Genomic DNA, 26,842 nt, shown 5'->3' with positions numbered 1-26,842 from the left:
AACACTTTTTGAAAGATAAAAAGTGCATTTTATATACAACAATATAGATCAGGCCAAAATGAGGGACAAATGAGGAGGAATGAGGGACAATCCCCTGAAATCAGGGACAGTTGGGAGCTATGAAAACATGTTGCATGTAATGTCTACAAAGCCTACACTCCCTGGCAGGTGACGCAGGCTCACCCAAGTCGTGAAGTAGGGTTGCCACCTCATCTCTTTAAACCCAAACACATATGAATTACACAGGTTCTGAGGCTAATTTAATGCAGATAAGGCACCAAGTGAGTATAATTACCACCTTAATTAGCCACAGAATCTGTGCTTAGTTTTAAAGAGATGAGGTGACAACTCTAATGCCGCATACACACGATTGTAAATTCCGACCGTGACTTGATTTTCTCGGCTTGTCGTAGTGTTGTACGTCACCGCGTTCTTGACGGTCGAAAGTTCAGAGAACTTTTGTGTGACCGTGTGTATGCAAGCCAAGCTTCAGCGGAATTCCGTCGGAAAAAACATCAAAGGTTTTTCCGACGGAAAATCCGATCGTGTGTACGTGGCATTAGTCTAAGCACCAGCTGGTTTTCACCAGAGCTCCTGGTGGTGGAGATGGTGTTTCAGTGTTTGCTGGTAACAGGCCAATGCCTCCGGGATCACCCTACCAAGCGGCGATCAGGGACAGGGAAGGCTACAATGTGAAGACCGTACACTGGGGGATCCACAAAATAGTTAGGTCAAGGCAGGCAGCAATCTAGAGAGAAGTTGGGTTCAGGCAGGGGTTGAGGTTGGCAGCAATCAAGAGAAAAAAGTTGGGTCGAAGCAGGAGTCAAGGTAGGCAGCAAACACAATAGAAGCCAGATTAATAATAAAAATTGCAGCCAGACGTATAATAATACAGCTCTTATACACCAGCAGAGCAGCTAGCAAAAAAACTAAAAACAGCACCAACCACTTCCAGAGCTGATGCCTTAATTTCCCTCTGGGTCAGGGGACACACCCAGCATCATTTCAGAAACCGCTGAAGTCCTGGCAGGGATTCTGTTAACCCCCAATGGAATTACTGGCAGAGATTTTATGAGTAACATTTGAAGTACTGGCAATGATGCTGGAAAACCTGGCATGGATTCTATGAGCACCAAGTGTTGGCATAGATTCTTAGAGGATCCACTGGAAGCTCTGGCAGGGATACTGGAGTTAAGGTCAGAGATTCTGAAGCAGCATTGGAAGGACTGTCAGGAATCCTGGAAATAGAGTAATAGATGGTATAGGAGTGTGTCCTGGAAATGTACAGATGGATGGTGAGACCTAGTGTAGGCCATGCTCCATGTTTGCCATTTCCAGCCCTAGTGTAGCTCCCATTGGCTTGGTCTGGAGGCTCACCAAGCCTTGCTCTAAAAATCAACATTCCAGTTCTGTCACTAACTGTCCCAAAACTGAGCTTAGCCAAAAATCAGCTTTAGATGCATTTAAAAAAAATTCTGTACCTTGCTCATACTAAAGTATTAGGCTGTCCTTACAAAAGACATCTCAAGCATCTATGCTCCTCTAGCGACAGGCCACTTAGGGAACCGGGCTATGATATGGAGAGGCAGCGGAAGTGTCCCTCAGTACCTGGGAGTATTGGGTATTCCTCGGGGGGGACTGGTAACAGATTGGAGTGGTATGAGAAGAGAGCACAGCTGCCCTACAGTGCATTCTATAAATAAAAACAATTACTCCGCCTATTACTGGCAAACAACAATTTCACTTTAAAGATTTTGTCCATCTTTTGCCCCCACGTAATAAATGCGGCAACATTGATAAAATGATCAATGGGTATTTACTAATATTTGCAATTATAGCAGCAGGTAGGGTCATTGGTTTGAATCCCAAGCTAGGGGTGAGCTCCGGCGTGTTCGCACAGTCCACGTGCAGAGCCCGCCAGGAAGTGTGCACGGCCCTGCGCTAATCACAGGCAGGGAGACATTGTCCCGATGCTCGGCTGCAGAGATCGGGAAATGTCTCACTGCCTGTGGTTAGCGCAGCGCCGGGTAGACTTCCTGGCGGGCTCTGCACGTGGCAAACACACCGGAGCTCATCCCTAATCCCAACTATAACACTACCTGCCTGGGTTTTGCATGTTCTCCTTGTGCCTGTGTGGGTTTCCTCCCACACTCCAAAGACATGCTGGGAGGATAATTGGCTCCTGTCTAAATTGGCCCTAGTGTGTGTATGTATGAAGTTAGCGACCTAAGAATGTAGGCTCCTTGGGGTCAGGGACTGATGTGAATATATAATTAATATGAAAAGCGCTGCACAAATTGACATTGCTATATATAAGTACCAGAAATGAAAATGCATAATAAAACAATTAAGATTGTAGTGTGGTGCAGGTGCAGTGCACATCCTCCTGCAAGGTCTTCTCTAAGCCTCAGGTCTGTATGAAGGTAGAGACCTGCTGGAGGAAGGGAGTAGGGATCACCAGACTTCTGCCATGGACCTGGCATACACAGCTGTGCAGGCACAGCCATTCCTAAAGTGGAGTTCCACCCAAAAAAACTGAACTTCCTTTATTTGTCTCCCCCCCCCTCCAGTGCCACATTTGGCACCTTTCGGTGGGGGGAGAGGGAAGCAGATACCTGTCCCTATTTCCGTGAGTCCGGGCCGAGGCAAATTACGTCACAGCTCGGCTGCCTCCTCCTTCCCCCAACTGTCGGGCCAGTAGAAGAGCGCAGCAGTGCCTCGCGCATGTGCAGTAGGGACATGGCATGAAGCCGTAATGCTACACTGCCGAGTTTCCCTTATATGCAATGGCGGCGGCATGCACACAATTGCTGATGAAAAAATCAGCTGCGGTGCCGACATCGCTGGACTCCAGGACAGGTAAGTGTCCTTTTATTAAAAGCCAGCAGCTGAAGTGTGTAGCTGCTGACTTTTCATTTTTGCAGGGGTGGGCGGACCTCCACTTTAACCCAGTGGAAGAGATCAATCGGAAAATAAATCAATAATTTATTAATGTGTGTATGGACACGATAAGTTTTTTTTTTTCTGGGCTAGTTTCCTACATATGCCTAGAGATTGCCTCATTGGTGCAAAAAATTCACAGTGTACAGAATCGGCCAATCAGAAAACAAGCTGTCACTACACCTTCACTTTATGACCACACATCCCAATGTATACATTAAACAGATCAATTCAGCTGTGTGTATCGGTGGTCTGATCAGATTTCCAGACTTGTTTCTGGTACACTGGGGGGGTTAATGTGTAGGCAGAGAGGAAATCCAGCATACAGAGGAAGGGAGGCCGGTTACAATGTGTTCTCCCCCACTGGCCTTGGTATGTGCATAGTAAGCTTTACTTCCACTCCTCTGCTGTACATTCCTGTATCTGCATCTCACAGCTAGAACCCTAACAATAGATTTTCATTAGTGTAAAGAGACCCTTTCTCTAGAAAAAAAATAAAGTATCTGGTGAAATGGTACCCCTGGATTTCACACATCCCCTCCCCCCCGCCTCCAACTTCAGGTGGCGGTGTGCCCCCCTACCCCCATATATCTACTCCACCTTCCCTAATTCATAGGGTCAACTTCTAAGGGAACACTTTCTATTATTTTTTTATTTTATTATTTATTTCAGGTGCTTATATAGTGCTGTCAATTCATGCAGCGCTTTACAATGTACATTAACATCAGTCCCTACCTTGAAGGAGCTTACACTAACTCACATTCATACATGCACATACTAGGGGCAATTTAGACAGGATTCAATTAAATTACCAGCATGTTTTTGGAGTGTGGGAGGAAACCAGGAGTACCTGGAGGAAACCCACGCAGTCTATGGATCCGATCTTCTGTGCTTTAAATATCCATAGGCCTTGCACACGATCGCATTTGTAGCCATGTAAGGTTGTTTTATTACAGATCTGCATACAGGTGTCTCCTCTACAGCAGAGGTTCACAACCTCAGTCCTCATGTCGTGCTTCTGGAACTTCCCTTAGATAAAATAGCTCTTACCAATGCCATGTTATTAATATTGATTTAAAGCCGCTGTACAAAGTAAAGAAAAACCTGAAAACATGGACCATTGGGGGTACTTGAAGACTGAGGTTGAGAACCACTGGCTCTACAGGACCTATTTTAACACAAAAAAATGCACAACCACTGTATGGGTCGAATTCTGCAGTGGTACCACCTGCCTATTACGACATGCCATTTCATTTTTACTGCTCATGTGTGCAGCATGTGGCCGTTCAACTGGCTGAATGCACTTGTTTAGATGACCACATGTCTGAATTGGCGCTATGGGACAATGCAAAATCAGCAGCATTAAAATCCATTTAGCTGGAAAAAAAAAAAAAAAAAATATATATATATATATATATATATATATATATATATATATATATATAACATTTTACGTTTCAGTGCAGCAATTTATGCATATGCACATGTATACCCAAATACATATGAATGCATAAATTGAAATAATGGCAGCCAGAAGGGAAATTATACACATGTATACACCTACGCACTTTTCCATGCCTGTACGTGTGTACACGCAAGGTCTATGTTTTTTGATTTTTAAACGGGACCTTCTTCCAGTCTCTGCCACCTAGATCCTGGGTATAAACATCAGTGAATTATGTCCACGTGCAAGAGTCCATAGGGCTTGTTCACAAGAGCAACAGGGGTGGTGGGTAAAAGAAGCGAATGAGACACAGTTTTACCACCCCCGACCGCCATGAATGCTAGCCATACAACCTGACAGGACTATACACATGGACTATGAGGACCTTGCGAGCTACCTATTAAATATATATATATATATATAAAGAATGTGTAATAATAAATGACAGCTGCTAGCACAAATTGCGTCTCATAAAGCCATGTGATGACAATATAATTTAAAATGCTACGCTATCTCACTCAAAATCTTCCCAATTTTAAAGTGCCAACATTGCAATAAAACATCCAAATATAAATCGTGACAGTAAATCAAGCTGAAAAAAATATATATAATAAATGTAATACCTAGTCCCTGTGGAGAACGGCTTAGTTCTCAACAGGGACTAAGGATTACATTTATTATATATATTTTTTCGGCTTGATTTACTGTCACGCAAGGGCAGACTGACAACTCATGGGGCCCCCGGGCAATAGGAGATTATAGGGCCCATGGGCATCAGGAGATGATGGGGCCCCCAGGCAATGTGGCTGTAAAAACCTGCCCTGCGGGCGGGAAGAGGTTAAACTACTGTATCCTCTGTTGTACTCTACTAAGAACTCTACAGCTGTTAAACAACAAATAGTAAGAAAAAAACAAAAACGATCAACTGCCATAACTGGAGGTGCTGTGAGCTTGTCATTGTTTGGTTCCGGTGCACCTCGCTGTATCTAGTGCAGGAAATAAAAATTGGCGCAAGTTACTGACCGATAACAGGAACTTATTTCCTCATAGGTGGTTTCTTTATATACACATACATCTGACTTGTTAAAGCATTTCAGTTTTATCCACTAGGGATGCCATGCAATGCCACTGGGCAGAAGAGCAGATAGCAAAATAAAACTAAATGATACATACTACCGTGTTTCCCCCGAAAATAAGCCATGGACCTCAAGATTACACAGGCATTGCTTCAAGTCGCACAAGTGTGAAAGGGGCCTTATTCTTCTAGAACCACTTTTAGCCAATGGGGAGATACATGGGAGACTGACACAGATGTTCTGCACAGTTCCAAAGCCTGAATATCTCGGGGGGGAAAAACAGCAGTGATTGGGCACGGTTTTGTAGCCTATCAGATTACTTTATTTCCTCTATAATTTCACGGCCAGGCCTGACCTGGTCTGTCTGCAGCTGCCCATACAGATCGTTGATCAGGTCATGCCCATGAGCTGTATATAAACTGGAGACATTGGGTGTTGCTGTATAGAGATCCAGACCTTTCGTCTAGATCAGGGATGACTATGGAGGAGTCACATGATTTGACCACAATAGATGCAGACGGGCCAGCCTCAGGACAATCACCCGTTTATGTAAGCTGGCATTCACAGGCTGTGCATCGTATTCTGTTCACCGCTCTCCTGCAGGGATGTACTATGCAACTCTCCCAGGCTGAACCCATTCTTATCTTTGAAGCTGGTCACAGACAGTGTTGGGTGGTTGGATTGTACCTGCATCATGTGATCTTTATACAGATACTTACATAAACATGTATGCTTAGACCAGGGGTCTCCAAACATTCTAAACAAAGGGCCGGTTTATTGTCCTTCAGACCCTTGGAGGGCCAGACTTTGGCCAGCGGGGGTTGAAATTTTCATGGCATCAATGGGACTAAACATCTGGTATTAGGGGGAGAAATAGTGCCCCATTGTTTGTATCATAGGGGGGAATAGTGGCCCATTAGTGGTGTCGGTGGGAGAAATAGATCTCCACTGTTGGTGTCAGATGTCAGAATAGTGTCTCGTATCAGTGGGAGGCACACTGCCCCAAGGGCCGGATAAAGGCAAGCAAAGGGCCGCATCCGGCCCTCGGGCCACAGTTTGGAGATCACTGGCTTAGACCAATCAAGTGTGCATGTTCATACCAAGGGAGCAGGGGTCGGAAGCATGACCAGACACCTCCATCGCCATGTTGTTTCATAGAAAAACAGGAGCAATCATCCAAAGATTTGCAGCACAGCATATGGCCATGTCCGGCAGAGGGGTGTCTGGTGGCGTCAACTGGAGCCATGCAATCCGTGCAAATTGCCATGCCTGAGACAATACACTCACCTGTGAGGACATCGCACATAACTGCAGGCAGATAACAAAACACAACCATCCATGTTATTATAATATTAATGACCCGTATGCCATACATCCTGACTATGTCTACACAAACCAATGTGCTTCAATTATAGGCCATCACCATGGTGCTCCCCTATCAATACTAGTGCAAAGGTCAGATTCAGAGCTGTCTATAGTGGCCAGATAACATTTTTAAAGCAGAAGTGAAAATGCAAGCTGCTAGAGGTAGATATCCAGTATTCAACCGCTAACACTTTTTCTATGGTCCCCGTGTTTTTTTTTTTTTACATTTTTAAATCATCCATTACACTAGTCGTCAGATGGATCTACTCATACATAAAGGATCAAATGAAACCCAAGATTCACTGTATATTTGCTGACAAATTATCACCTGCCAAAGAGACTAACATCTGTATTTTCTCTCTGTAAAGTGAGGTCACCAACCTGGCTATGCTGTCCAGCAGGGGCGTTGGATCAAAGGACTGGCTAAAAAGAATGACAGATAAGATGCAACCTCTTTACAAACCACAGCCTGACAGGTATGAACCCAACCTAAAATATAATTCTCAGTTGGACCTCCCCTTTTCTGTTTTATGTTATGGACACAGTTACACCTGGGAGGTCCACTGTGGTGCACTTAAAGGAGTTGTAAAGGAAAAAATTTTTTTGCTGAAATGACTGTTTACAGGGTATAGAGATATAATAGTTTACCGATTCCCTTTAAAATTGATTACAAATATATAAAAATCAATCATATAATGTACCTCTAGTTTCGTTTTTGCATCTAGTTTCCTTGTTGCATCTAGTTTCGTTTTTGCATGTTATCCTGCCTCTGTGCATGTACAGAGCCATAGAACAGTGATGGTTTGGAAAATGAAACTAGAATCTCCCAGTACTGTGGTCATCGGGAAACAGACAACCAGGAAGTGTCCAGAACAGAGAAGAATTACAGCAACATCAGAGCAAAAACGAACAATGAGGACATGAAACCAGGACTGCAGTAAGGTAAAGGAAGCTATTTAGCTAAAAAAAAAAAAAAAATCCTTTAGTGGCCCTTTAACACACCCATGTCAACACGCCATATCATACAGTGGGGGGGATTTACTAAGACTGGAGCACTTAGAATCTGGTGCAACTGTGCCAATCAGCTTCTAACTTCATCTTGTTCAAATTAAAGGACAATAAAGGTCCCCGTTTTTTTTTTTTTATATATAACAAACATGTTATTCTTACCTCCACTGTGAAGCTCGTTTTGCACAGAGTGGCCCCGATCCTGGTCTTCTGGGGTCCCTCAGCGGCTGTCTTGGCTCCTCCCCACGTCAGCTAACCCCCTTCATGGGAAGCTCCCTATAGCTATAGCTGTCGACTGTATCACTCAGCTCCGCCCCCCGGGACGCCGCATCATTGATTTGATTGACAGCAGCGGGAGCCAATGGCTGTGCTGCTATCAATCAACCAATGAATGAGTCGAGAAGCCAGCACGTTCACGGCACTGGACTTTCCAGGGGTCAGGTAAGTAAACGCGGGGCTGGGGGGCCGCTAATCCTCAGATGTTTTTTCACCTTAATGCATAGAATGCATTAAGGTGAAAAAGCATGTACCTTTACAACCCCTTTTAAGCTTTGACAATAAAATCTGGAAACTGGTTTCTATTTCGAGCTGCACCAGATTTTGCACGCTCCAGCTTTAGTAAATCTCCCCCATTTTTTTACAGCAGCTCTTTAAAAGGATACACCCCCAAAAGACTGAAAAAATCATACCCGCAACAAGGTTGATCAATGCATCGCAATACATGATATTGGGTTACTATGCATTGCGATGCACCTTCCCCATGTAGTGTTATGTGGCAGGTGTGTTGTAGTGCAACAGCACTTGTAACATGCTCTACCATGTTAGGGCACTCTTCTGAATAGTCCCTAATTTGACCACGCATGTTACAGTCAGATTATATAATCTCCTTTAGATTTATCAACAGTTGGGTAGCATGATGGCTGAGTATAGCAGAACTTTAAGCTGGCCATAAATTATACCATTTTTTTAATTAAATTTCCTTTAGATTTACCTTCAACTATGTAGTGCAAGAGCCTGCCTGATTGCATACATATTGGAAGTGTTCAGGTTTGATTGCAGATTGTATGGTTTTGGTAAATCTAAAAGGAAAGTTATGCAAGAAAATTGTATAATGTATGGCCAGTCTGCAACTCCAGCGATGACAGATCAATGCTGTTATCATCTTCCAACATTACTGTCTTCTAGTCATTGATACATCAGAAGCAGCTGCCTAATGGGATACCTGTGCATGCATGCAGCAAATACATCATCCCTGGCTGCATTCCTGACATTGTACAGGGTCATTGAGGGGAACTGTGCCCTATCGTTGGTGTCATTAGGCCTCATTGTTGGTGTCATTGGGAGGAATGGTCCCCCATCATTGGTGTCATTAGGCCTCATTGTTGGTGTCATTGGAAGAAATGGTCCCTCATCATTGGTGTCATTAGGCCTCATTGTGGGTGTAATTGGGAGGAATGGTCCCCCATTGTTGGTGTCATTAGACCTCATTGTTGGTGTCATTGGGAGAATTGGTCCCCCATCATTGGTGTCATTATGCCCCATTGTTGGTGTCATTGGAAGGAATGGTCCCCCATCATTGGTATCATTAGACCTCATTGTTGGTGTCATTGGGAGAATTGGTCCCCCATCATTGGTGTCATTAGGCCTCATTGTGGGTGTAATTGGGAGGAATGGTCCCCCATTGTTGGTGTCATTAGACCTCATTGTTGGTGTCATTGGGAGAATTGGTCCCCCATCATTGGTATCATTAGGCCTCATTGTTGGTGTCATTGGAAGGAATGGTCCCTCATCATTGGTATTATTGGGCCTCATTGTTGGTGTCATTGGAAGGAACTGTGCTGCTTCGTTGGTGTCAGTGAATAAAATACTGCCCCAGGGGCCGGATATTATCAAGCAAAGGGCCACAGTTTGGAGACCACTGTGCTAGACAATAATCTACTTCCCAGCAATTAAATAAAGAATATCTAAAGTTCCCGTTTAAACCTGTTGCTTTGTCTTGCTTTGGTAAAGCTGAGGTTGACTTGAAGATCAGGACAAAACAATTGTAAATTGCACTGATATCCGGTCACATCAAATTTGCAACAAAAATGCAAATGGTTAGCTTTCTGTTGCGAATGAATGGAATCACAGGAATGCAATCAGAACTGCATCGCCATCTGCAAATACAAGCCATTTTGTTCCTGTCCTTCAAGCCATGCAAAACAAAAAAATCAACTAAGCTTTTAACACTCCGTCGACTTCAAGGGATAATTAGTTTGGATTTTGAAAGTCAGCAGGCAGAACGCCATTCTCCATTTCAAAAGACGGCTAAATTGGATTAGCCAGGGGGGGTGATAATGACGGAGGGTGGAGCCTGGGACTTGCGCATTGTCACACCGCATGTATAGAAATGAGAGATTAGATGTGTCTCTATGCTACAGATAAGGAAGAAGAGCAGCTGTTCATTTGCTGACTTTCGTTTCATTCGAGGGATGGTGCCACCCTCAGATAACTTTGATCTGTTTTACGTGCCCCTCCTGAAACTTTAAAAACAGACCTAGATTCATAGCTAAACTCTGGGGACGCAGTGAAATACACAGCTGAAATGTGGATTTATGAACTGTTTTAGCAATCAAAGCATTTGTTATTCTGTTTAGCCGGTGTTCTGTCGAGAAGTGCCCCCCTATCGAATAATGCCTGCGCATGTGCAGGAAGGAGCCGCACTCCAGCTGGGTTGCCGATCAGCTGGAGTGATGTGAACAGGGCGCAATCGCACATCGTAGGAGGTATCTCTCGATGGGAGATACCATTTCACAGGCACAATTGAAATCTATACAAACAGTGGGTGGGAGACCGTAGTTCTCACATTGTGCCTTGCTGTTGCGGGCAGCTTTACAGTGTTCTGATGGTCCGGTTCCCCCACTGTTTGTATAGGTTTAAATTGTGGCTGTGAAATGGTATCCCCATCGAGAGATACCTCTCTGTGCACATACCCTAATTAACATAGAATTTATAAGGAAGCCAAAGACATACTAACAAACTTGAGGACATCACAAGCATTTAAAATCACAGCTCTAACATGGTGGATCCCAGATCGCTATGCTGGGAAAGCTCACGCGTCTCGGGAGTCAGGCTCCCTTCCTCAGAGCCCTGTGATGTCCTCAAGTTTGTGAGTATGCCTTTGGCTTCTTAATAAATTCTATGGTGATTAGGGTAATGCACTAGGTGTTTGAGTTCCCCTTTATTTTCTTATAGAGTTTCCCCGCTCAAGGAAAGCAGCATCGCCTGAGACACTACTGTTGTACAGTCGGATGTGAGACGGAGTGAGCGCTGAGGCTTGACTGTTTTGGATAAATTCAGTTGCCTAACACTTCAGTTTTGCAATATGTTTTTATATTAATTTAAAAATGTTGTAGGGTGGTGTTGCTAATTCTTGTGACAGGTCCACTTTAATTGCTGTCTCCTCCTATAGACAAGGTAATTTCTTCACTCATATGCCACTTTCTAATGCCTGGGCAGTTGCAGTAAAATGAAAGAGCCGTATCTTCACGTGCCCTGCCATTAGTATGCATCATGTGAGAGAGTATGGCTGCTTCCATCTGAAGCTTCTGAAACTGTTTCTTTTAGGCTCTATTCACACCAGCGATTTAGGCAATTTGTGCAAATTGCAGCGACAGGAATCTTCTGAATCCTGCTGCTGCTGTGATGGGCAAGGTGTGCCCGCCAGCCCCGTTCAGTAAGATGACTGGTTGCTGGCAGCTTAAGCTATTCACAGCTATCAGCACAGACAGCGATTACCTGCAGTGTTCGCTGCTGGACATGCACAGTCATCCAGCAGGGCTCACAGCAGGTACTCGCTGGCTGGGCAGACAGCTGCGAATAGCTGCGGCTGCTGTTGACCCGCCATTATAGTGAACACCTAGCCTATCGCAGCAGCAGCAGGAATCAGAAGATTCCTGACGCTGCAATTTGCACAAATCGCTGGTGTGAATGTAGGCTTAAAGGGAACTCCACACAAAGGTTGGGGAGGACCCCAAAGGAGTTCTAGAGGAGGAAGGGAATAAAGCAACCCTAGGGTGAGACTGAGGTTGCTTTATTCCCTTCCTCCTCTAGAACTCCTTTAAAGTCCTCCCCAACCTTAGTGTGTCAGCATCATCAGTGTTTAGGAGTTGAGGGGAATAGCACCACCGAACGTATGGGTGAGACAGTACCCCTGGTCTTTAGATGCCGTACTGTATCGCATCCCAGGATTTTTGCGGGTGCTTTTTTATTAAGGGGAACTCCAGCTTTTGTTTATTGTAACATAGACAGTCAACTTTACATTTCACTAAATATGTTTACATGAAGATATCATTTATGATTCTTCCCCAAGGTTTCAGTTGTCTACATGTCTATCCAACAAATCCTTCCCTGGGTGCCACCAATGTTTTAACTCAGGGCTCAGAATCAAGGCCTGCCATGGTTTCCATAACCCACCTCCACCACCTGTGATGTCAGACGTTGTCATCTATTGTGAACTTGCGTAGATTCTGATTGGATGAAGCGTTGGGTGGTGAGGACAAGTTCAAACAACATGATATTATTTGTTGTGGAAGCCAAAGCTGGGCTGCAGAAGAGATATGGGGGGGGGGGTTGCTTAGAGTCGCTCACTTGTGCAAGTCAGAAAAACAAGACCTTCAGTACAGCTCAATGGCCTGCCAACGCACCAAACATCCAGAAAATCAGATGTGTCGCAATTTTTGTAATACAACACACTGCAAAGCATGTTGTTGCTTAGTGCACTGAGGTGTAATTCACAACATTGCTTTGGCATGCATTATCATAACTTAATACAAGCGTAACAACACAAAAAAAGAGTCTAAGGCCTCCCTCACAGGAGCGATTCGCGGCATACAACTGATTCAAGCAGCAAAAATCAACAGATTATTGGGGCTGGGATGATGGTTATGTGAACAGCGGTGGGCACTCATTCTGTACAAAACAATGAAAGGCTGAGAGGAGCCATCTCTGTTGGCATGTAACCGAACATGGAACGGTTACCTACATTTAGGGACGGATGTCCAAGCCTGGACCCATCTTTCTGTGTGAAGTGGCAATCATCTTTCCCTAAAGGCTCCATATAACCAGCAGGCGGCTACGGCCACTGTCTTCCTGTCATTCATTTACACAGAAAGATCCACCATAGCTAAATGTAATGCCGCGTACACACGATCGGAAAATCCGACAAGAAAATTCCAATGTGAGCTTTTGGTCGGAAATTCTGACCGTGCGTATGCTCTATTGGACTTTCGCCGCCAGAAAAATTCCTATCGAAAATCCGCTCGTCGGTATGCAATTTCCGACGCGCAAAAAAACATGCATGCTTAAAATCAAGCAGAAGAGCCGAACTGCCTATTGAACTTCATTGATCTCAGCTCGTTGTACGTCACCGCGTTCTTGACGGTCGGAATTTCTGACAAGATTTGTGTGACCGTGTGTATGCAACACAAGTTTGAGCCAGCATTCCGTCAGAAAAAATCCACAGTTTTCTTGTCGGAATTTCCGATTGTGTGTACGTGGCATTAGTCTGCTGATTCTTGACTTGGATTCTGCCCTTGCTCCACTGTAATCTACCATTCAAGTAATGGGCCACACACTGAGCACAATTCAGCACACTGCTCAATCCCACTCAAAGCCATGCCCCCAACATGTTTCACCCACAACAGGGCTTTATCATTACGAGCTGAACGTCTTTGTATGGCCCATTATTTGGATGGTGGATTACAGTGGAACAAGGCCTCAATATTACAGATACATTATGAATACTGATTTACTGCTGGTGTGTAAGAGATAGCATTAAGATCAGTAAGTTGTTCCTTTGATGTAGTAGTGGTAAAACAATATAAAAAGGGCATTACTCTGCTCTAATATTTGGACATCGAGCAGCAGTAAAACTAATAATAACCTTTTAGCACTTTTCTTCATAAACACTATACGAAGCATAATAAATATTTTAAAAGTCAGGGCCAATAAATCCCATAAGCTTTAAAGTGCATCTTCAGTCTTTTTTAGTAAATATGTCCAGATTATGTAAAATACATTTTGTACCAAAGTCCAAGCTTTTTCAATAATAAAATAAATCCTATAAAATCCCTAAAAAAACAATAAAAAGATCCCCTTGCTGACAACGTAGGACATATGTTTATCACAGAACAATGCGGAATGACGGCACCAAGGCGTGTACCGTATGTTAGATTGACTTGAAAGATAAGTGGCTGCTACTAAAAAAACACAACTTAGGACACGTAGGAACGTGACTTCTGTCTAAAAATGACACTGTCAGAGGCGCTGTGTACCTGGCAAGCTCAATATTCCCACAGTGTGTTCAAGAGTATAGTGGAATCACAACAGGGATTAAAGTCAATGTAAACCCAAGAACAAAAGTGTATTATATTGCAGTTTACCAGGCCTTAGATGTGGTGACTGCATTAGCTTTCAGTTAAAGCGGACTTCCACCCAAAAGTGGAACTTCCGCTTTTCAGAACCCTCACATTTGACACCTTTCAGGGGGGAGGGGGTGCAGATACCTGTATAAAACAGGTATTTGCACCACTTCCAGGTATTGACTCCCGTCGGGAGTCACGCCCCTTCGCAACACCCCCCCCCCCCCCCCCACTGTCTTCTGGGAAACAGTGTTCCCAGGAGAGAGCAGGGACCAGTGACGGTGCGCCACGCACTCGCGCAAGTGCGTTAGGGAACCGGGCAGTGAAGCCGCCAGGGTGCTGTACACAATGCAAGCCTGTCCATTACACAGCAGCAGCTTCAGCATAGCTCCATCTTAGCCCCCCCCCCCCCAACGTGTTTCACCCCACGGGGCTTCGTCATGGTGGGGCTCACTTTTCTGTTGACAAACAATAATAGGGGTTCATTCTCCACTGACTTCTCCAATAACAACAATTGTGAGAGTTAATTTCTTCACTGACCATCAATGTAAGGGGTGACTTTTCCACTGACATCCAATATAAGGGGCCACTTCTCCATTGATCACCAATGTAGGGGTCACTTCTCCACTGACCACCTCACTAGAGAGATCTTCCCTTACTTTCTGTTCCCGTGACAACAAGGCAACAATTTGGAGAGGTTGTCACAAGAACAGAAAGGGGGCAGGCTACAATAAAAATATTGTCAAATTCTAACCCTTCCCTGATTTACAAAAAATATGTTTTTTGTCTGTGTTCGCATCAGATAGATTTCCCATTGCAGAGCTGACTTTAACCCTTCCATGCTCTATCCTAAACATAATACAGTACAAAGTTTTCGCTAGAGTTAGCCTTTCTTGAACAAAATACAGGAGTTTGCTGTTAACTTATCTTCTCCATAGTTAGATGTGGACATCTACTTACATCCATGGTATGACGCTGGAGATCCACCTGACTTTCCGTAGTCCTGCTCTGAGTAACTTGTAGACAGGTTAGGTTGACTAGATCCTCGGCCAAAGCTGATCTGGTTGTTGCTCCCCACACTGGTGGCCACCTGTGCCATACGCTCTTTGGTCTTAAGTGCCTGGGCTCTCTCGCCTTTCAACCTCTCATCATCCTTCAAAAGGCTCACTAATTGTTTTGACTTTTCCCGTACGTTAATCCCCTGGTCTTTGCCGTCCCGGTCGATGTACTGGAAGTCCTTTAGCGTCTGTATGGCGAAGATGTTCTCCTTGCACTGGTGGGACACCCTCTCAGAGCCAGTCTTAATAAGATAGTCCAACAAGGTCAAAGCTTTGTAAACATGCCTCCAGTTCTTCCCATGGTCATTGAGTCTCTTCCAGATCATGCTCATGATTTCGGAAAAAGCCACCACGTTGTAAGTCAAGTCGGCGATTTCCGTCATAAGGGAGCTAGAAGGACCCCATGGGTCGTTGGAGGTGGCTTCCCTGACTTTAATCTCAGCTTCTGAATAATTATTTACAATGTTTTTCATCTGCCTCCGAATAGATGAGGTGGTCATTTTTGTATGGTTTAAAAATGTTTTAAAAAATCTAAATCATAAAACGGCCATGAAAATCCACGGCCGAAATGTCCTCACGTTCAAAAGTAGAGTAGTAAATCCTTTGTGAAATGAATCGTCCACACATGAGAAGGAGTGTGATCCAATTTTCGGTAAAAGCATCTCCTCAACCTTCGTACATTTTGAAACCCTACGAGCTAAAAAGAGAAGAAAAAAAAAGAAAGGGTCAGTAGAGTAGTGTTTTTTTTACCCACAGAAATATATTAAAATGACACATCCAGCATACAAAATCCCCATTGTCCTTCTGTCCCAGCCACATTTTTTAGATTTTGCTAGATGCCACTGGAGTTCAGGTTGCACACTGTGTATAGCACACCTCTAAACCCTGCACTCTGTACACAGCACACCCCTGAACTCTGCACGTAACACACTCTTGAACACTGCATTCTGTATATAGCGCACCCCTGCACTCTGTATGTAATGCAATCCTGAGCCCTGCAATCTGTATGTAGCACACCCTAACCTTGCACTCTGTACACATGTATAGTGCATGCCTGGAACTGCACTCTGTACATAGCGCACCCCTAAACTCTGTATGCAGTGCACTTCTGAACTCTGTACTCTATACGTAGCATAATCCTGAACATTGCACTCTGTACATAGCACACCCCAGATACAACCTACCCTTTAAAGGCAACCATACTGCTGATGCAGCCCTTGATGACATTGAGTTTGAAACCCCTGCTATAGGGCATTGGAGTAGAGCTGCACGATCCTGGCTAAAATGAGAATCACAATTTTTTTGCTTAGAAGATAGATCACAATTCTCTCACGGTTCTCGCGGCGTAATATCATCTTTCAAATTAAAACAAAAAAAATTGGGCTAACTTTGCTGTTTCGTTTTTTTTTTTTTTAATTATTATTAATTTAAGTGTATTTTTTCACCGCAAAAATTGCATTTGAAAGACTTCTGGGCAAATACAATGTGACATAAAATATTTCAGCAATTGGCATTTTATTCCCTAGGGTCTCTGCTAAAAAATATATAATGTTTGGGGGTTCCAAGTAATTTTCTAGCAAAAAATATTGATTTTAACTTAAGAAAGAAACAAGTGTCAGAACAATTTTGAACTTTAAGTGGTTAAACTTCCTGCGTTTACACACAGAAGTTTGCTCTAAGAAGGAAGTCGGTTACAATGTTTCATGTTATTACATACAAACTTGGCAGATTTTTTTTTCTTTACACATAGAAGTTAATTACTTTGATCTAAGAAGGAAGCATTAGTTACAATGTTTCCTTTTAAGAACTTGGCAGACTGTCCGAAATATTTCCTTTGACAGCTGAGTGAGCGGATAAAGTCTCTCCACTTGTTATCTGAAAGAATTGGCAAACTCTGCATTGGAGATCGTCAGGGGGGTTGAATCGAGATCACAATTTTTTTAAGGATTATTTGTTCAGCTCTAGCATGGAGTGAGAGGAAATCTCCCCTGTGGGGACAAAAGCAACACTATTATGAAGTTTTGGTATTAAACATATCTATGTTAACAGTTACCTGCTATTAGTCATGAATGCCTCTTCTGTGCAAACCTTAACTATTTTTTTTAATAAGGCCTTGACTTGATGGATAAGCCCTGTCCTTGTGGATAAAACTTGCCTACTCACCTATGTCCAAGGCGAGCACACTTACTGGCCAATACATCATATGAGCCAGGGGCCCACTGCTTCCGGATCCCATAATCTACACCATAGGTGACGACTAACGTTATTTCCCCAAAGCAGCCTTTCTCTACTAGGGTTACTCCAGAGGTTGCTAGGGGTTCTGTGAACACTGAGCAATTTCAGCCTCTCACATAAGTAGCCAAATGCACCAATTAGCTTTTTAGCCATCTGTAAGGGGGGCATACTTTCCATTGATCACCAAGTAATATAATTCTACTCCACTGATTTCCAGTGTAAAGAAGCTCTACTCCAATGACCACCAATGTTATATAATCCTATGCCACTGAATAATAGAGTCCTACTCCACTGACTACAAATGTAAAGGGGTCCTTATCTGCCAATCACTAATATAACAGGGTCTTTCTCCACTCACCAGCAATGGTCCTTTTCCACTGACTAACAGGGTAAAGAGGCCCAACTCCACTGACCACCAATGCAATAGAATCTTAAGTTTTGTACACACAACCGGTTTTCCCAGCAGGAAAACTGCCAGGAGAGCTTTTGGCTGGGAATCCTGATGGGAAAATTGAGAACTCTGCTCTCTATTCCCTTGTCGGGTTTCCCAGCAGAGTGTTTTCTGCCGAGAAAACCGGTCGTCTGTATGGGTAAAAAACCGCACATGCTCGATAACACTTCGACGCATGCGCGGAAGCATACAAGGTTAGTGGGGTGTAGCAAGATGGTGGCAATGGCGTCGAATGTGACGAGACACCGGCTTGTCGTAGTCGATGACATCACCGTTCTTGCCATTCAAAAGAATGGCGGGATCTTGTGTGGCCGTGTGTATACACGGCTTTTCAAGTCAAGCCTTTCTAGGAATCCCGTCCGGAATACAGACGTTTTTTTTCCACCGACGGGATTCCCGGTCGTGTGTACAGGGCTTTACTCCACTGACCACCAATATAATAGAGTCCTACTTCACCAATCACCAATGTAATGGGGTCCTTCACCACCAATGTAACAGGGTCTTTCTCCACCCACCAGCAATGTAAGGGGGTCCTTCTCCATTGAGTACCAATGTAATAGAATCCTACTCCACTGACCAACTATATAATAGATTCTTACTCCACTGACTACCAACGTAAGGGGGTTTTTCTCCACCCACCAACAATGTAAGGGGGTCCTAATTCATTGGCCACCAGTGTAAAGTGGTACTTTTTCCAGTGACTATCAATGTGAGTAGGAATTATTTCACTAACCACCATGTGAGGAAACTGTACCGTATTCATTGTTGGCTTCTTTTGGTCTCATGTATGGCCAGCTTTACAGTTTCTTTCATCTTTCAGGATTCTATTGGTAAGCTGTCGGGTCTGCACGCATGCTGTGCCCATTATGAAACCTTTCCGCTTACCCTGCTGGACTTTGTATTTATATTATGGAGAATGTCAGAGGAGGAGCTGGAATTCAGAAGAGTGTGCGGAAACACTCTAAACCTCCCAAGAGGACGGGAGCAGGGTCATTGCAGGTAGATCCCACTATAAAAAAAAATCCAAGATGTATAAAAACCCAGGGGCTTACTCAGTCCAGCAGGCTCCACCTTTAATCCAAAAATCCAAAATAAAAAAATTGTTCATAGAGAACCCAAAGCCGCACTATCCAAAGAAATCGTTTCTAATGTCTGCCTGTGCATTTGGGTTTCCTGAGCTGGTTTCAGCCCTCTATACATTGTTTCTCAGCCCCATGTTAAGATCCTGTGTCTTTTTAACAACAGGCCGTCACAGGTTCAGGTACTTCCTGTTACTGTGAACAATAACCAAATAAATAAACACAATGACGACGCGTTCCGGAGGAGAACGTGAAACCTAACATAAGGGCATGGGAGCCATCGCGGGGGGGGGGGGGGGGGGCTTTGCTACTTTTAGGCCTGGCTGCATGGCAAGTTTCGGCTCGGCTGCAGATCAGAAAAACTGGGAAGATTACCACTCTTCCATAGACATGTCAATCTGAAAGAAGCAACCTGATTTTGTGCTACACAATCCCTGTACAGCAAGTGGAAGTTTAATCTGTTAATATTTTGCTTTCCTGGTTCCTCCCTCCCTTCTCCTCAACAAGCTCATTAAACTTTATTTTTAGGAAAACCTTTCCGTTTTCATTGCATACCTTATATCATACCCAGTGATGTCATTAAGTGCTTCTCTATGCAATGCAGGCAGTTCATGGCTGGGAGGGAAGGGCTGGCAGGTATGCTGCACATAGCTTCCTTAAAACATCACAGCATCCTGCCTCAATAGTTGTCTCAAGAGCCCTCAGCCCTGATGCAATCAGTTGGCTGGCACTTGGAAGGAGTTCTGCAAATATCAAAATGCTTTGATGAGTGGGTGTCAGTCTGGAGGAGTGGGTGATTCTATGCAGGCTGCTTTTGCATGCAGAGCGCTCTAGATAACGGGCTCACGTGATAATGATTCTTCCTATTTTTTTTGTTTAACTTTGGGATGGGAAATTGGGAGACACAGATGGTAAGACTAGAATAGAGTTTTAGCCTAAAGTGGTACTAAAGGTTCCTTTTTTTTTTTAAATTAAATAACAAACATGTCATACTTACCTCCACTGTGCAGTTAATTTTGCACAGAGTGGTCCCAATCGTCCTCTTCTGGGGTCCCACGGCAGCTCTCTCGGCTCCTCCCCACAATAGCTAACCCCCTCTGGGAAGCGTTCTCCCGAGGGGGTTACCTTGCAGGCGTGCTCCCGTGTCATACACTCGTACCCTCCTCCCAATTTGACATCGGTGAGGGTGCAGATGCATGGCCCTGAGCTTAGACAACGTGAGTTCTGGGACCCACACCATACAGCTGTCAAATTGGAAGCAGCAGCTATGTCCATGCAGTTGCTGCATCCCAACTCACATAAAGGGGACTTCCTACACAGGGATGCACAGAAACACCTGTGCATCCCTATGCAGGTTAAACATGGCCTAGCACAGGCGTTCGTGTAGTTACACCCAAGTGAATAATGCCATAGATGTGGTGGCTTTATTTGTTTTCTTTTATTGGCTTATTTCCATTTATTTTGACCAGGTGATCTTGCCAGTAACACACTTTGTCATAAGATAACCCTCGCAGGAATGTTGTCACCCTTGGAGAGCAAGTGTGTTAGGAGTATGGTCCCTTTCATACTGGTGGATTCCACCAGCGGATCAGCTTGCTCAGCAGGGGACCCTTTAGGGGATCTCTCTGCTGATCCCCACTGAGCAGGCAGATGTCAGCAGGGGACCTCTCTGAACCTCTCAGGGGATCTTTCTGCTGATCCCCGCTGAGCAGGCAGATGCCAGGTTCATGTCCAATCCCCTGGTGCAGAGCAGACACGAACACAGCCCGCTTTTCTCTATAGAGCTGTCAGATGGAAACAGACTGCCTATCATCTGATCCAATCCCCATCCATCTGTTTTTAGCAGATAGGATGGGGTGTCAGCGGGTCCAAAGAGAGCAATGGATGGTCCGATCGCGTCTGCCTGAAAACCTGTCAGTGTGAAAGGGGCCTACAAGATGCCATCCCCTCTCTTTCTTCATAACATGAGGAGAGGGTGTTCTGTAGTTGACAGAGGAGAACCGAGCAGGGCTGATAACAATGTTTCAGATGACACTGCAGAGTGCACAGGATAGCACTGGATTGACACAATCAATGTCCATCTCCCCCCCCCCCCCCCCCCCACATATCAAACAGAAAAGCTTTCAATGTAAAACCAACCAAAAAGGGAGCAAATAAGAGTTTACATGCACTTTAATAATACTGATGATAATAGTGACTGTTCTCCTAGACAAAACCACTAGAAGTCCCAGCATGCCAGGCGATCTCCCGGGGGCTGCACGTGTCCTAATTAATGTAACAGTATCATCTGTCCTGGTCTGTCATAGTCAGACAGGAAGGCAGACAAGCGGGCATTGTGATTGCAAGGAGGAGGAAGAGAATACAAACTTTTCTGTTAGACAGCAAGACAGAGAGTGCTTCATGCTACGCTATAAATGGGGACATTCATGGGCTTTCCTGGATTAGAGAGAGCGTCCTGATTCACACAGCAGACGTGCAAACCCTGCAGAGATTGTGCACATTGTTCTTTTCCAGAGGCGCCCAAAACCTCACTAAAGACTCCTGAACTACAGTATATGGAATGCCAACCGCTAAAATCTCCTAAAAGCTGTAACATGTTGGTGTCATTTTAAAAGACCCTTTCAGCATTTCAAAATGTTCAGCTTTTGTTAAAATAATATTTGTGTTGAAGACCCTTGTTTAGGTACTTAGGGTGACAACACCCTTTCCCTATCTACCAGTTACATTCCTAGGTTGTCACCGGTATCATAAGATCTATTGGAGAAGATTACAGCAAACCATCTATACCTAGGTGTTAATACACCTCTGTCTCTCGGACCCATTTAGTATAAACCGAATAGGGTCCATACGTTCCGGTAAGCCTCCTTATATCACATTTGGTGGCAGAAGTCTTTCACAGCGGTGACTCTTCTTTTTGTTTTTGGGTGATTGATCATCATTACTTGGCATCACAAAGTGTATATACTCACTATTGTGTTATTATTTTTTTCTTTCTTTTTTTAATAATTCACTGTCATCAATTATTTTGTATTTTCATGTTTTAGCGCTGCACTGTTTAAATTTATAAAATCTTAAGACAACTTTTGGATAGAATGCTATATATACCAACCTAATCGCTCTCTTCGTTCTTCTCAAGATCTCCTGCTCTCTAGTTCCCCCATCACCTCCTATAATGTTTGCCTCAGGACTTTTCCAGAGCCTCTCTAATCCTATGGAACTCCTTATCTCCTACTCTATTAGCTTTTAGAGGATCCCTGAAAACCCTTCAGAGAAGCCTATCCTACCCACACCTAACAACTGTATTTTCATTTTCTCCATCTGATCATCCCCCACAGCTGTTACCTTTTGTTCCACTTGACCCTCCCTTTTAGATTGTAAGCTCTAACGAGCAGGGCCCTCTGATCCCCGCTGTATTGAATTGTATTGTACATGTACTGTCTGCCCCCATGTTGTAAAGCGCTGCGCAAACTGTTGGCGCTATATAAATCCTGGATAATGCTGAAAGTCTAAAACAGTTGTGTCACAGTTTTACGGCTATCTGTGACTCTGTTAGGGAGATTTCCCCTCACTTCCTGTCCCCGTGACACCAGGACCAAAAAAGAAGGGAATGGATATCAGCAGACAGGAATGCACAGACAGCAAAAGAAAGCGTACATTGCTTCTAACCTTAACCCACCCTATCCATTTTAAATTTCACTAACATAGGTGTGCTGGTAGATTGTTCAACCCAAAACAAGCATACGACTTTACGCCCTCGTTCACATTGAATGTGGCTTTGAAATCATGCGACTTCGTCTGAAATCGCACAGTTTCAAAGCCGTATGTCAGTGCGATTTTGAAGACATCTGTGCGATTCCCATTGTGCAAAATAAAGATTGACTGGACTTGCACTATAATTGTGGCGCTTTCACTCTCTGACACTCTTCATGGCCCATTCTGCTAAAAGATGTTCTTACTGTCTCTGTTCTCGCTGGAGCGATTTCTCATCACTTCCTGTCTCAGTGCCCCCTTGTCATTGGAACAGTAAGTAAGAAGGACGTAGCAATAAAATCTCTTCTGTTAGGCCCCTATCACATGAGAGGCTGGTTCTACCTTCCTTTGGAACACGGTGGAACACATTTCAAAGTGTATTAGCAGCAGCTTCCAGACGTTCAGGAGACGATCCCGCCGTCTCCAGAATCCATGCTTTTATTTGTGTGAAATATCACGCAGCAAGCGTTTGGTTAGCGGTTGCAGTGCGGGCCCAATGACCCCAGTGAGCAACTTAAATTTGCTGCAGCCAAGAAGCAAAGCATCATGGCAGCACCATGTGAACCACCCTCTCATGCTAGGAAGGCCTAGGTTGGCAGTCAGTGTGGTAAAATCACCTGTTATTACCACACGTGTGAAAGGGGCCCTAGATTAAGCAATAATAACATTGTTCCTGTATACATTTTCCAACTTCATATGTTGCTGTATGTCTTATAGTGGCGTATGATTGGTGAACAGACACGGGTCGCCGTGATCCTAAGTGCTAATTCCCGGTGACAGCCCGAGTTGCCGTCTCTTTATAAGGACATAATCCCGCAGGTCTGCATTCTGTTAAGTCATAAAGCAAGTGGGAGCAGGTTCCCGAGTACACGCTCTCCTGAGCGGAGGAGCCACACACTTTTCTTGGGCCGCTTCCAGACACATGGAATTCATTCCTGGAGAATGTCTACAGCAGACTGGCAGTCAAACTCAGGATGTTACGGAGTGAAACGAGCCAGGAGGGGCCACCAAATACACTCAGTCACTCTGCAGGCCTAACTGTGCCGCCTATATATGCCAGAGGCATGGGTTGCCCGGGCACTGTCCGACAACCCATTGGGACCTTTGAAAAGTGATAGCTGCAATCCATTTGTTTGTGGATAATTGTGCTATCTGTGTCAACCAATTGACACCTTTAAAAAAATTATACCTGGATTCCAGTGTTATGTGAGAGTGTTATGTCCATGGCAACCAATGGACTGCAAACACAAATGACAGCTGGATCCTTGTTGCTATGGATGTGTACGGTCCACGGCAACCAATTGGAAAATGCAACCAATTGGAACCTTTTAAAAACGACAGCTGAAATCCAGTTGCTATGGATGTCTGCTGTCCACTGCAACCAATGGAGACCTTTAAAAGATGATGACTGGACTGCAGTTGCTATGGCTCTATGATGTCCATGACAACCAATATGAACCTTTAAAAATGACAGCTTGAGTCTGGTTGCTATGAATGCGTGCTCTCCTTGTCAATTAATAAAGAACCGTTAAAAATTATAGATAGGATACCAGTTGCTATGTATGTGTGCTGTCCATTGCAACCAAGGACCTTTTGAAAAAGACAGCTGAAATATGGTTGCTATGTGTTATCCGCGACAACCAGCCAGGACTATTAAAAAAAAATTACAGCTGTAATCCAGTTGCTATGGATGTGTGCTGTCCATGGCAACCAATCAGGACCTTTTAAAATTGATAGCTGGACTATGGTTGCTATGGATTTGTGTTGTCTGCAACAACCAGTCAGGGCTATTAAAAAAAATGCTAGAAACCAGTTGCTATTGATGTGTCCTGTCCATTGCAACCAGTCAAGATATTTATAAAAATGAAAGCTGGACTCCTGTTGATATGGATGTGTGCTGTTTGTTTCAACCAATTGGGGCCTTTAAAAAAATCAACACTAGAGTCTGGTTGCTATGGATGTGTGCTGTTCACATCAACAAATTGGGGCCTTTAAAAAATTACAACTGGAATCCCATTGCTATGGGGTACAGATGTAATAATACCTCTTGTGCATTGCAAAATATGAAGAGGCCTAGAAGCAACAAAATCACATGAAGAGGCCTAGAAGCAACAAAATCACATGAAGAGGCCTAGAAATAACCAAATCACCTCTAAACTCCACCCAAAATGACAGATCATGTCAATTCTACTTCCATCTTCATGGGTGCCAATGTTATAAAATGATTTTACAAGGTGCAGTTGGGATGCATGGCTGCATTTACAGGCATAAGAAAATAAAAAAAATAAAACATCATCAGAATGCATTTGCACGTATGTGCGCTAATGCATTCTAATGTGCAGAATAAATTTATATTCTGGGCAATAGATTGCATAAATGTGTGTGCAATACGGGGCTTTTACCACATTTTTTTTAAGCAACTTTTCTTCTGCCAGAAGAAAAGGCGTTTAAAGGAGCTGAGTAAACGCTCGGTGTGCATAAGGCATTATGAGGTTTTCTTTACCTTTTAAATGACACACACAGAAAAATAAAAAAATTTGTAGGAGAAACGGTCACAATTCCTGACACTGGGCCATATTCTCAGAAGAGTTACGACAGAGTATCTCATGAAACTCCGTCGTATCTCTGTTTTTTGACCCGCGTATCTATGCGAGTGATTCCTAGAATCATTTTCGCATAGATACGCTGAAGATCCGACAGGTGTAAGTCACTTACACTGTCGGATCTTAAATGTAATTCGCTGCCGGCCGCTAGGTGGCGTTTACGTTTAGGTCTCATTTGTTTATGCAAATGAGCCTGATACGCCGATTCCCGAACGAAATCGCGTCGCGTAACCGTCGCTTACGTCGTTTGCGTAAGGTTACCCCTGCTATATGAGGGGTAACCTTACACCAGTCCCACGTATGCCATGTTAAGTATGGTGTTGGGTCCGCGTCGTCTTTTCCCGTCGGGTACGTCGTTTTCGTAAGTCGTTCTTGAATACGACTTTACGTCAATGACGCACACGTCGGCGTCATTGACGTTTTCCGCCGAGAACTGGAGCATGCGCACTGGGCTATTTTTAGCCCGGCGCATGCGCAGTTCGATCGGAACGGGGGCGCGCTTAATTTAAATATAAGCCGCCCCCTTTGAAATACGCGGGGATACGCCGGGCCTTTTACACTACGCCTCCGCAAACTACGGAGCAAGTGCTTGAGGAATACGGCACTTGCTCCAGTAAGTTGCGGCGGCGTAGTGTAAATAGCTTACGCGAGGCCGCCGCAGATTATTGGAGAATCTGGCCCACTGTTCCCAGAGAGGTTTTGGTGTCCTAGCCCTTCCCTTTTACATTCTTCATCATATAAAATAGAATACAAATCCAACATGGATAGAAGGAGCCCCTCAGGCTTTGACTGCAGAGATCTCACCATATAAACCCCAGAAGGATGTAGGTGATTGAAATCTCAGCGTCAGAAATCTGTGTGGACAGGTCTCTTTTAGCACCCATAATCTTGTCCAGTTAGTTTCCTATTTTGCTCGGATAAATGCCCTTGCGGTGCCCTCTCAGGCTATGCCCAAAATATATCAGGCGTGCTGATAAGCCGGAGGACAGGGGATGCTTCGGATTCCAAAAGTGAACTCCTACTTCTATAGCCCAGAGCGAGATGACAAAATACCGAACATGGTGAATGACACCCTCTGCTACCAGAATCCCGCTGTCCTCTCTCCACTGTAGATTACAACAAGAAAGCAAGCCTCCTATTGGTTGGCTTAGGCTACACAGACACTTATATTCACAAACCAATTGTTATCCATAGTAAGAAATGTCCAAGCACACTATATTAAAGTGGTTGTAAAGGCTGAGTGTTTTTACCTTATTGCATTCTCTGCATTAAATTTTTTTTTCTCTTTGAGAAAATGGACAGCACATATGAGAAATCCTATGGACGTCGATAGATGGGCAACCTCAGCCTGGACTCTGACCATGCCACGCCACCAACGCATTTCACTCATGCTTGGAAACGAGCATGCTTGAGTGCCCCCAGATCAAGCTGT

At 44.2% G+C, this 26,842-nt stretch overlaps 1 protein-coding gene and 1 long non-coding RNA gene across 6 annotated transcripts in view; one reads left to right on the top strand and one right to left on the bottom strand.

Annotated features, from left to right (window-relative positions):
* LOC120943236 overlaps positions 1 to 12,358 on the top strand; it is a 104,387-nt gene extending 92,029 nt beyond the window's left edge. Inside the window, exons 3-4 of the long non-coding RNA XR_005750274.1 lie at positions 7,194 to 7,301; positions 12,185 to 12,358. This is a non-coding gene — a long non-coding RNA (uncharacterized LOC120943236). The remainder of the gene's footprint in view (positions 1 to 7,193; positions 7,302 to 12,184) is intronic.
* The window catches only part of EPN2 (epsin 2), an 81,399-nt gene that overhangs the window by 39,503 nt on the left and 15,054 nt on the right, over positions 1 to 26,842 (bottom strand). For all 5 annotated transcript variants that reach the window (XM_040356426.1, XM_040356427.1, XM_040356431.1 and 2 more), the window contains exon 2: positions 15,195 to 15,989. In XM_040356426.1, the coding sequence (XP_040212360.1) occupies positions 15,195 to 15,792 (598 nt within the window). In that variant the 5' untranslated portion in view covers positions 15,793 to 15,989. The remainder of the gene's footprint in view (positions 1 to 15,194; positions 15,990 to 26,842) is intronic.

The sequence above is a fragment of the Rana temporaria genome, chromosome 6 (assembly GCF_905171775.1).
Source record: "Rana temporaria chromosome 6, aRanTem1.1, whole genome shotgun sequence".
In the NCBI taxonomy this organism is placed as follows: domain Eukaryota; kingdom Metazoa; phylum Chordata; class Amphibia; order Anura; family Ranidae; genus Rana; species Rana temporaria.
This window is presented reverse-complemented; position numbering and strand designations above follow the sequence as displayed.